At 45.7% G+C, this 12281-nt stretch overlaps 1 protein-coding gene across 15 annotated transcripts in view; it reads right to left on the bottom strand.

Moving 5' to 3' along the window:
• stxbp5l (syntaxin binding protein 5L) overlaps positions 1-12281 on the bottom strand; it is a 252547-nt gene that overhangs the window by 135843 nt on the left and 104423 nt on the right. For all 15 annotated transcript variants that reach the window (XM_046361714.1, XM_046361749.1, XM_046361732.1 and 12 more), the window contains exon 3: positions 3435-3516. In XM_046361714.1, the coding sequence (XP_046217670.1) occupies positions 3435-3516 (82 nt within the window). The remainder of the gene's footprint in view (positions 1-3434; positions 3517-12281) is intronic.

Below are 12281 nucleotides of genomic sequence, written 5' to 3'. Positions count from 1 at the left end.
CGCTGGTTCTGCTCACACTGCCCTACCCTGTGCTCTGACCTCTTTCTCCCCTCTCTCTCCAGATGAAATCTCGCGTCTTGTGACGGCCGGCCGCCCAACAACCTGCCCGCTTGACCCTATCCCCTCCTCTCTTCTCCAGACCATTTCCGGAGACCTTCTCCCTTACCTCACCTCACTCATCAACTCATCCCTGACCGCTGGCTACGTCCCTTCCGTCTTCAAGAGAGCGAGAGTTGCACCCCTTCTGAAAAAACCTACACTCGATCCCTCCGATGTCAACAACTACAGACCAGTATAACTCTTGAACGTGCCGTCCTTGGCCAGCTCTCCCGCTATCTCTCTCTGAATGACCTTCTTGATCCAAATCAGTCAGGTTTCAAGACTAGTCATTCAACTGAGACTGCTCTTCTCTGTATCACGGAGGCGCTCCGCACTGCTAAAGCTAACTCTCTCTCCTCTGCTCTCATCCTTCTAGACCTATCGGCTGCCTTCGATACTGTGAACCATCAGATCCTCCTCTCCACCCTCTCCGAGTTGGGCATCTCCGGCGCGGCCCACGCTTGGACCTTGCGGTCCTGTCTCCTCACCTGACAGGTCTGCTCCTACCAGGTGGTGTGGCGAGAATCTGTCTCCTCACCACGCGCTCTCACCACTGGTGTCCCCCAGGGCTCTGTTCATCCTGTGATCCTGGACAACACCCTGTCGTTCTCAACTAACATCAAGGCGGTGGCCCGTTCCTGTAGGTTCATGCTCTACAAAATCCGCAGAGTACGACCCTGCCTCACACAGGAAGCGGCGCAGGTCCTAATCCAGGCACTTGTCATCTCCCGTCTGGATTACTGCAACTCGCTGTTGGCTGGGCTCCCTGCCTGTGCCATTAAACCCCTTCAAGTCATCCAGAACGCTGCAGCCCGTCTGGTGTTCAACCTTCCCAAGTTCTCTCACGTCACCCCGCTCCTCCGCTCTCTCCACTGGCTACCAGTTGAAGCTCGCATCCGCTACAAGACCATGGTGCTTGCCTACGGAGCTGTGAGGGGGAACGGCACCTCAGTACCTCCAGGCTCTGATCAGGCCCTACACCCAAACAAGGGCACTGCGTTCATCCACCTCTGGCCTGCTCGCCTCCCTACCACTGAGGAAGTACAGTTCCCGCTCAGCCCAGTCAAAACTGTTCGCTGCTCTGGCCCCCCAATGGTGGAACAAACTCCCTCACGATGCCAGGACAGCGGAGTCAATCACCACCTTCCGGAGACACCTGAAACCCCACCTCTTTAAGGAATACCTAGGATAGGATAAGTAATCCTTCTCACCCCCCCCCCTTTTAAGATTTAGATGCACTATTGTAAAGTGACTGTTCCACTGGATGTCATAAGGTGAATGCACCAATTTGTAAGTCGCTCTGGATAAGAGCGTCTGCTAAATGACTTAAATGTAAATGTAAATGTAACTTGACAATGCTTGAAGAGTTTCAAAAAAACATTGTACAATCCAGGTGTGCAAAGCTTTTAAAGACTCAAACAGCTGTAACCGCGCCAAAGCCAATTCTAGCATGTATTGACCCAGGGGTGTGAATACTTATGTAAATGAGATATTTCTTTATCTAAATGAGATATTTCTGTGTTTTCAACTTGTCATTATGGGGTATTGTGTGTAGATGGGTGAGAGAATCCATTTTGAATTCTGGCCGTAACACAACACGTTTAGTAAGTCAAGGGGTATGAATACTTTCTAAAGGCACTGTGTTTGTGTACATGTCTGTGTCAATGTTCAGTACACAGTATTAAATGTGTGGAACTAGTATATACATACGAGGACACGTGATTATCAGACATTGATTTGAAGTGTGGAGTATACAGTACATCAGATATTTTTTTACATTGGTTTTGAATAAAACATTCTGCTCTGCTTTCAATAGTTGTGTTTGTTTTCACCAGTACACTAAACTATGGGGGTTTGAAATAATTTCACTATTCGAGCGGCGACAAGTGTGGGCGGACTGTAGCTCGTAAATCGTGGAGTTGAGTTTAGTCGTCTAACCCGTTGGTTGCTGTTGTCATGTTTTGTCTTAAATCTTTCCCTTCTGTGGAGTTGAGTTTAGTCGTCTAACCCGTTGGTTGCTCGATGTAGCCTAATCCGTTTTATTTCACTAACTTTTATTTCGTTCCTTTTATTCCATATTTTGTGAACTTTCACTCCACTCGCTACACATTGAACCTCTTTGATGCTTTGTTTGGCAAACATAAACAACAAGATATTTTAATATAATTTAGAAAAATACATTTCAGTGGTAGAATCTGCCTAAAATTAACATTTTTTTCCTCCCAAAAACAAATATTCACAAGTATTTGAATACTAATGTCTGTTCGGATATTTGAATATTCAAATAACCATGCACATCCCTACACTACACATAGTGATTATATTATCCACATTCTGAAGGGAAAATATACTTTTTGCTTCACATGAATGGGCATAAAAAATGCCAACTCTAACATCTATCAATATGTCTCCTCTCTCTCTCTCCCTGTCTTTCTCTCCTTTCTCTCTCTGTATCTCTCCCTCTCTTTCCTATATCACTCTCTCCCTACACACAAGATAAGGACATTAATGACCCCCACACATGAAGAACTAATATCACACACTGCTGCAGCTGTGCTCCCCCCACCACCATATACACACACAATTACTAAGGGGGGCGTATTACGGAAAGTGACAGTGAGTGAAGGGAGACGAACTCATGATGCTCGTAGTCGAAGAGTGCTGCTCAGACCACTGAGCCCACCACAGTTCAAAATGCTCTAGCTAGCCGGGAGAATACTTGACATCCACCCCTCATAAAGCCCCATCTTCCCCCACCAAACACCCCTCCATATCCCCCATCTCCCCCGCTCCACACCCCTCATAGTTGCTAAATAACAGTGCTACCATTAGTCATAACCATCCGAAAAGAGTGTCGAGTCAAGGTTTGAAATCAATAGGGAGTCTGTGAACTGTGAATCTATCTGCCCAGAACAAGATTTAGAACAGAGCTAAATTCAAAGTATGAAGAGGAATGGTAGAACTGTTAGCTTCTATTACAGATGATGTGTTCTCAGTTGGGTGAACTGGAGGTGCACTTCATGTTTGTTGGCCATATTGCCTTCACCCATACTATATTTTCAGATGAGAGGCAAGGAGAAGAGGCCTGTTGACCAGTGTTTCCCATTTTTGTTATAGACCCGAACAAGCACACCTGAATCAACGTGTCAACTAATCATCAAGCCCTCAATGAGTTGAATCAGGTGAGTTTGTCAAGGGTAACAACAAAAATGTGTGCTGTTGGGGATACTCAAGGACTGGAAATTGGAAACACTGCTTGTAGACGACTGAGAAGATTGTTATATGAAGGCAACAGGGAGGGAATCTTACCTTGAATAGAATAGATTTAGTCTTACCTCGTTGATGAGGAACTGTAGCTGGAGGACAGCGGCTCCACTTTCATGCTGGCTATAGCAGTCCACACCAGGCCGTCCCAGGCTGATGACATCACAGAGTCAAGGAAGCAACCAGGAAGTAGAATGCATTGGCATAGTACAGGACAATGTCTAGCGCACACATGCACATTTGCACTCATTGGCAGACACAGAAAAATACACACACACGGTAGGATGCATTGGCATAGGACAGGACCATGTCTAGCACCGACTGTATGAGCAGGATAAAACATCAAAAACACGGAACCAACCAGTGGAGACTTCTCAGAGGAGGAAGGGGAGGACCATCCTCCTCAGAGAATTTCATAAAAATAAAAACAGTGAAATGTTAAAAAAGTTACCCTTTTTAGATAAAACTACACTAAATATATTGTCACCAAATAATTGTTTTGCAATGAAGGTCTACAGTAGCCTCAACAGCACTCTGTAGGGTAGCACAATGGTGTAGCCGGGGGACAGCTAGTTTCCATTCTCCTCTTGGTACATTGACTTCAATATAAATCCTAGGAGGCTCATGGTTCTCACCCCCTTCCATATACTTACACAGTAGTTATGACAACTTCTGGAGGACGTCCTCTAACGTATCAGAGCTCTGGCAGCATGAACTGAAATGTTGTCCACCCAATCAAAGGATATGAAAATCAATCTAATACTGAAAGGATAAGCTCCAGCTAGCTTGAATGGCCATGCATCAAATGTGGTGAGTAGTGGACTCAGAGAGAGAGAAAGACAATAGTTGAACAGTTTTGAACTAATTAATTTCTTTTTAAAAAAGGGGAAGCAAGAGAGAGGGAGAGAGAGAGAGAAAGCTAGCTATATTTTGTTATATTCTTTTCACTTTCACTGGGCTAGCAAATGCAGCTAGCTAGTTTCAAACACCTGGCTGAAACAGAGAGAGATGCTATTTTAGCTAGACAACACTGTAACTCTTCCAAGTCAAGGTAAGCTTTTAGTTTTATGAATTTATTGCAATTGTGGCCCGCCGGTGTAAATGCTTGCTGACTGTACACTGCACTGCATGATTGTAGCGAGTTTACTAACACGTTAGTTCTAGTAGCTATGTTGACTATGACGTTAGCTAATACGGTGACCACAACGATGTAGGCTGTGTGTAGTGGTTATTGGTTATGATATGAAGGTTTGGCTTGGAAATATATTTTTCCTGGTCACAGACAGCGAATGTGTTGTGCATTGAAGTTCACAAGCGAAGGGAAAAGGTGAGAGGAGGAGAGCATAGAAATGCGAAGAGGAATTATACGAGCAAAGTGATCAATGCTGTTTGTATGTGGCTGCTATGAAAGAGTGTGCAAGGCAAGAGTGTGCAAGGCGGTATTAAAGGTCTGCCACCTTTATTACTAAAATTTTTCTCTCGACCTGTGTGCACCTACGTTCTAAACGTTCAGTCATAGACTAGGTTGTAGCAACCTCATGGTGGGTACCTGGAACATTCGAGAATCATGTAATAGCCTAAACCGATCGAGGTCATCCGATATGCTGTAGGAGAAATAAGGAAATGCTCATTAAAAAAAATACTGTCCTCTCTCATCTTAAATGGAAAAGACCACCACTGGAACCTGCTGAATATTTAGAAATTATATAATAGTCGTAGGCTGCAGGGCAGGACACTGAAACATTATTTCTCCTGGTTAGGTGTAATAAAATATGGAATGAAATGAACTCTCTAGGTGAGTAACACTCCTGTATTAAACACTGAACTCGGGAGTGAAGTGAATAAAGTACATTAGTGGTCTTGTAAAACCACACTTACACCCATTCTGTCCTCTCTTTCCCTTGATAACATGGCTAACTTTCCAGAGTAGCTCTCTTAAACAATGAGTCATAGGACTGGAGAAACAGGAGGGGTGGAGTGTGTGTGTGTGTGTGGGGGGGGGGGGGGGGCGCAACGGACACAATCAAAAATGTAATTGGATTTAGGTTCAAAGTTGGGTGGGAAAAAATACAAAATTCCATTACGTTGATCCATTACTTTTTGCAAATACAATCAGTTTTCTACTTTGATTCAACGTCGTCATAATTGTATATATTTATTTTTGAATGACGTTGGAACAACGTTGATCCACACAGTTTCTGCCCAGCGGGCTGTTATTGTTGTGGAAGTTCTCTCTCTCTCTGTGTCAAAAAGAACATGCCTGAGGGATGGAGTAATGAGGGGACCCCAGGAGAGGATATCAGGCCACTTTGAGACACACAGCCTGCATCCCAAATTGCGCCCTATTCCCTGTTTAGCGGTGGGGATGGACAAAACATTTACATCTGCAGAACAATTATATCTCTATAAGAATCATATCTCCAGAGCAATCATGTTTCCAGAACAATTATATCTCAAAGCAAAGCAGATGATAGCCAAAAACAATTTCCCACATCCCAGTGGAAACCAAAGTGCTATTTGATTATGTTTGTTTCTGCCCCCCCCCCCCCCCCCCCCATACACACACTAATGAACGAGGCTGACCCAACCAGTGTTCAGCCAGTACAGTATGTTGATGTCCTCTGCTCTCTATCTGTTGTAGTACAGAGGTGTGTGGCTGTAGAGGCAGGGTTCTGGTTGACTACATAAGGGGACAACACAAGGTCTCAGGACAGATACATCTGTGCCACAGGAGGTGTGCTACTGCTTTTTCAGCCACCTCACACACACAGACGCACGCACACGCACACGCACACACACACACACACACACACACACACACACACACACACACACACACACACACACACACACACACACACACACACACACACACACACACCTCCGACAAGGACAAGGTCATGGGACCTCTCTAATTTTACTCCCAGACACGATAAACAGTGTGATATAAAACAGATAAACATGTACGCAGCGTGCTTGTCAAACGTGCTGTTGCGAACACCACAGCAACAAGGTTGAGCAATTCGGAGTAAAATCGAGTGGACAGGGCCATCCATGTTCAGCAGATGAAGAGTAGATGGCGAAAGAACTGTTTCCAGGCCCAGCAAATATATTAAGTACAACTGTGGCTGTCCACTTGAATTGAGATTGGCTGTGAATCTCTTTTTTCTCTCTAGTTAAGGAGGCACTTCTAATCAAAATCAATACTGCAGGTAATCACACTCCCAAAAGCCGTTAAACAAGCACATTTCAAGAACATTAGCAAGAACGGCCTCTTTTGTGTGCGTGTGTGTGTGTGTGTGTGTATGACTACCGTTGAAACGGTGTGTCTAGCTGTGTCAGCCTCTATGCTTCATGTGTATTCTCTATGCACATTATCACCAGTGAGGGAGCGTGCAAGGCATGCAGACAGGCATGCTGTGCGGTGGGGGGGTTCGGATGAGCAGGGCTCGTGGGCGGCGGGGGATCGGCAGAATTAACAATCCGTGACCGTCCCATTTCCCATTCGTTCCCCAGGAGGGAGGAGGTGGTTGATGAGAGGGAGAAGGGAGTGACAAGCGAGGGGGGGCCGTAACTCATTCTTCTCATCCCTCTTTCCCTGGCGCCCTGTCTCCCACTCCTCCTTCTTTCCCTCCAGTCTCCCTCTCGCCGTAATGACTGGACAGCCACTGAACATGTTACATGCCACTGGAAGGTGTGACAAAACTCGGAACAATGACACAAGACACACAACTCATGAAAACATTCTGGGACTTTTGCTCCGACCAGCGGCACCATGCCAAGGGGTTTGCATTTAGTTCTATGAAGGAGAAGAGAAGAGGGAGGGAAGGAAAGGAGAAAAGAGAGAGAAGGGAGGGTACGAGGGAAGAGAGAGAGAAGGGAGGGAAAAGAGAGAGAAGGGATGGTATGAGGGAAAAGAGAGAGAAGGGAGGGAAAAGAGAGAGAAGGGAGGGAAAAGGGAGAGAAGGGAGAGAAAAGAGAGAGAAGGGATGGTACGAGGGAAAAGAGAGAGAAGGAATGGTACGAGGGAAAAGAGAGAAGGGAGGGTACGAGGTAAAAGAGAGAAGGGAGGGTACGAGGGAAAAGAGAGAGAAGGGATGGTATGAGGGAAAAGAGAGAGAATGGATGGTAGGAGGGAAAAGAGAGAGAAGGGATGGTGTGAGGGAAAAGAGAGAGAAGGGAGGGTAGGGGGGAAAAGAGAGAGAAGGGATGGTACGAGGGAAAAGAGAGAGAAGCGAGGGAAAAGAGAGAGAAGGGACGGTATGAGGGAAAAGAGAGAGAAGGGATGGTACGAGGGAAAAGAGAGAGAAGGGAGGGAAAAGAGACAAAGGGATGGTATGAGGGAAAAGAGAGAGAAGGGAGGGAAAAGAGACAAAGGGATGGTATGAGGGAAAAGAGACAAAGGGATGGTATGAGGGAAAAGAGACAAAGGGATGGTATGAGGGAAAAGAGACAAAGGGATGGTATGAGGGAAAAGAGAGAGAAGGGATGGTACGAGGGAAAAGAGAGAGAAGGGATGGAAAAGAGACAAAGGGATGGTATGAGGGAAAAGAGAGAGAAGGGATGGTATGAGGGAAAAGAGACAAAGGGATGGTATGAGGGAAAAGAGACAAAGGGATGGTATGAGGGAAAAGAGACAAAGGGATGGTATGAGGGAAAAGAGACAAAGGGATGGTATGAGGGAAAAGAGACAAAGGGATGGTATGAGGGAAAAGAGACAAAGGGATGGTATGAGGGAAAAGAGAGAGAAGGGATGGTACGAGGGAAAAGAGAGAGAAGGGAAGGAAAAGAGACAAAGGGATGGAAAAGAGACAAAGGGATGGTATGAGGGAAAAGAGACAAAGGGATGGTATGAGGGAAAAGAGACAAAGGGATGGTATGAGGGAAAGAGACAAAGGGATGGTATGAGGGAAAAGAGACAAAGGGATGGTATGAGGGAAAAGAGACAAAGGGATGGTATGAGGGAAAAGAGATAAAGGGATGGTATGAGGGAAAAGAGAGAGAAGGGATGGTACGAGGGAAAAGAGAGAGAAGGGAGGGAAAAGAGAGAGAAGGGAGGGAAAAGAGAGAGAAGGGAGGGAAAAGAGAGAAGGGATGGTACGAGGGAAAAGAGAGAGAAGGGAGGGAAAAGAGAGAGAAGGGAGGGAAACGAGAGAGAAGGGAGGGTAGGAGGGAAAAGAGAGAGAAGGAATGGTACGAGGGAAAAGAGAGAAGGGAGGGTACGAGGTAAAAGAGAGAAGGGAGGGTACGAGGGAAAAGAGAGAAGGGATGGTATGAGGGAAAAGAGAGAGAATGGATGGTAGGAGGGAAAAGAGAGAGAAGGGATGGTGTGAGGGAAAAGAGAGAGAAGGGAGGGTAGGGGGGAAAAGAGAGAGAAGGGATGGTACGAGGGAAAAGAGAGAGAAGGGAGGGAAAAGAGAGAGAAGGGACGGTACGAGGGAAAAGAGAGAGAAGGGATGGTACGAGGGAAAAGAGAGAGAAGGGAGGGAAAAGAGACAAAGGGATGGTATGAGGGAAAAGAGAGAGAAGGGAGGGCAAAGAGACAAAGGGATGGTATGAGGGAAAAGAGACAAAGGGATGGTATGAGGGAAAAGAGACAAAGGGATGGTATGAGGGAAAAGAGACAAAGGGATGGTATGAGGGAAAAGAGAGAGAAGGGATGGTACGAGGGAAAAGAGAGAGAAGGGATGGAAAAGAGACAAAGGGATGGTATGAGGGAAAAGAGAGAGAAGGGATGGTATGAGGGAAAAGAGACAAAGGGATGGTATGAGGGAAAAGAGACAAAGGGATGGTATGAGGGAAAAGAGACAAAGGGATGGTATGAGGGAAAAGAGACAAAGGGATGGTATGAGGGAAAAGAGACAAAGGGATGGTATGAGGGAAAAGAGACAAAGGGATGGTATGAGGGAAAAGAGATAAAGGGATGGTATGAGGGAAAAGAGAGAGAAGGGATGGTACGAGGGAAAAGAGAGAGAAGGGATGGAAAAGAGACAAAGGGATGGTATGAGGGAAAAGAGAGAGAAGGGATGGTATGAGGGAAAAGAGACAAAGGGATGGTATGAGGGAAAAGAGAGAGAAGGGATGGTATGAGGGAAAAGAGAGAGAAGGGATGGTATGAGGGAAAAGAGAGAGAAGGGATGGTACGAGGGAAAAGAGAGAGAAGGGATGGTATGAGGGAAAAGAGAGAGAAGGGAGGGAAAAGAGACAAAGGGATGGTATGAGGGAAAAGAGACAAAGGGATGGTATGAGGGAAAAGAGAGAGAAGGGATGGTACGAGGGAAAAGAGACAAAGGGATGGTATGAGGGAAAAGAGAGAGAAGGGATGGTATGAGGGAAAAGAGACAAAGGGATGGTATGAGGAAAAGAGAGAGAAGGGATGGTATGAGGGAAAAGAGACAAAGGGATGGTATGAGGGAAAAGAGACAAAGGGATGGTATGAGGGAAAAGAGACAAAGGGATGGTATGAGGGAAAAGAGACAAAGGGATGGTATGAGGGAAAAGAGAGAGAAGGGATGGTATGAGGGAAAAGAGACAAAGGGATGGTATGAGGGAAAAGAGAGAGAAGGGATGGTATGAGGGAAAAGAGAGAGAAGGGATGGTACGAGGGAAAAGAGACAAAGGGATGGTATGAGGGAAAAGAGAGAGAAGGGATGGTACGAGGGAAAAGAGACAAAGGGATGGTATGAGGGAAAAGAGACAAAGGGATGGTATGAGGGAAAAGAGACAAAGGGATGGTATGAGGGAAAAGAGACAAAGGGATGGTATGAGGGAAAAGAGAGAGAAGGGATGGTATGAGGGAAAAGAGAGAGAAGGGATGGTATGAGGGAAAAGAGAGAGAAGGGATGGTACGAGGGAAAAGAGAGAGAAGGGATGGTATGAGGGAAAAGAGAGAGAAGGGAGGGAAAAGAGACAAAGGGATGGTATGAGGGAAAAGAGACAAAGGGATTGTATGAGGGAAAAGAGAGAGAAGGGATGGTATGAGGGAAAAGAGAGAGAAGGGATGGTATGAGGGAAAAGAGACAAAGGGATGGTATGAGGAAAAGAGAGAGAAGGGATGGTATGAGGGAAAAGAGACAAAGGGATGGTATGAGGGAAAAGAGACAAAGGGATGGTATGAGGGAAAAGAGACAAAGGGATGGTATGAGGGAAAAGAGACAAAGGGATGGTATGAGGGAAAGAGACAAAGGGATGGTATGAGGGAAAAGAGACAAAGGGATGGTATGAGGGAAAAGAGAGAGAAGGGATGGTACGAGGGAAAAGAGAGAGAAGGGATGGAAAAGAGACAAAGGGATGGTATGAGGGAAAAGAGAGAGAAGGGATGGTATGAGGGAAAAGAGACAAAGGGATGGTATGAGGGAAAAGAGACAAAGGGATGGTATGAGGGAAAAGAGACAAAGGGATGGTATGAGGGAAAAGAGACAAAGGGATGGTATGAGGGAAAAGAGACAAAGGGATGGTATGAGGGAAAAGAGACAAAGGGATGGTATGAGGGAAAAGAGAGAGAAGGGATGGTACGAGGGAAAAGAGAGAGAAGGGATGGTATGAGGGAAAAGAGAGAGAAGGGAGGGAAAAGAGACAAAGGGATGGTATGAGGGAAAAGAGACAAAGGGATGGTATGAGGGAAAAGAGAGAGAAGGGATGGTATGAGGGAAAAGAGAGAGAAGGGATGGTACGAGGGAAAAGAGAGAGAAGGGATGGTATGAGGGAAAAGAGAGAGAAGGGAGGGTAAGAGGGAAAAGAGACAAAGGGGTGGTATGAGGGAAAAGAGAGAGAAGGGATGGTATGAGGGAAAAGAGAGAGAAGGGATGGTACGAGGGTAAAGAGAGAGAAGGGATGGTATGAGGGAAAAGAGACAAAGGGATGGTATGAGGGAAAAGAGACAAAGGGATGGTATGAGGGAAAAGAGACAAAGGGATGGTATGAGGGAAAAGAGAGAGAAGGGATGGTACGAGGGAAAAGAGACAAAGGGATGGTATGAGGGAAAAGAGACAAAGGGATGGTATGAGGGAAAAGAGAGAGAAGGGATGGTACGAGGGAAAAGAGAGAGAAGGGATGGTATGAGGGAAAAGAGAGAGAAGGGAGGATAGGAGGGAAAAGAGACAGAAGGGATGGTACAAGGGAAAAGAGAGAGAAGGGGTGGTATGAATGGGAATGGATTGTATGGGTCTTAGGTCTAATTGTGCTCTCTGCATGGTTGCCTGTTAATTGGTCCTGGTTTAATTAGTTTGATAAACACACACGTGGGACCCAGACTGCATGGGAGCCACTACAGAGACACACACACAGCCAGGACAGGAGATGCCAGAATGGCTGCTGCTGTCTAAGATGGATCATTACCCCTGTGCCAGCCTGCCTGTATCCCAAATGCCTTCCTGTATCCCAAATGGCATAGTATGCCCTATATAGTGCACTACTGTTGACCAGGGCCTATAAGGCACTATGTAGGGAATAGAGTGCCATTTGGGATGCATTCACTTACAGTATGGTTTTTAATACACAGCAGCCTGGGCCGTGCCCTTGTGTATGCTACCCAGAGACATAGGAGAGGTTGGCCAACTGGGGTCGAGATTGAGTTTTGATCGGGTGCCAACTTGGCACCAAAAGCTTATAGTAAAGGAGTTTGTTAAACCAAGAGAATGATCCCATTCCTAGTGAATCAGTTAGTGTACAGATATAGCTGGGTTGTGGATGAATACAGAAATAAGATGACATCCACATAGTAATATCGCATGAGTTAATTCAACTCCTATGGAGTCAAATTTCAACACTATTTTAGTCATGGGGTTGATATTTTTGGAGTTAAAACGACACTAAATGGAGTAAATATTAAACTCTGAGAGTTTCTTGAATTGAACTCCAATTGCCATTTTACTCATTTCAGTGTCATTTTTTAAAATCAATTCCCTTTTGCCATTTGT

The sequence above is a fragment of the Oncorhynchus gorbuscha genome, linkage group LG01, assembly GCF_021184085.1.
Source record: "Oncorhynchus gorbuscha isolate QuinsamMale2020 ecotype Even-year linkage group LG01, OgorEven_v1.0, whole genome shotgun sequence".
Taxonomy (NCBI): domain Eukaryota; kingdom Metazoa; phylum Chordata; class Actinopteri; order Salmoniformes; family Salmonidae; genus Oncorhynchus; species Oncorhynchus gorbuscha.
Note: the sequence above shows the minus strand (reverse complement) of the source record. Positions and strands in the feature narration are given on the sequence as shown.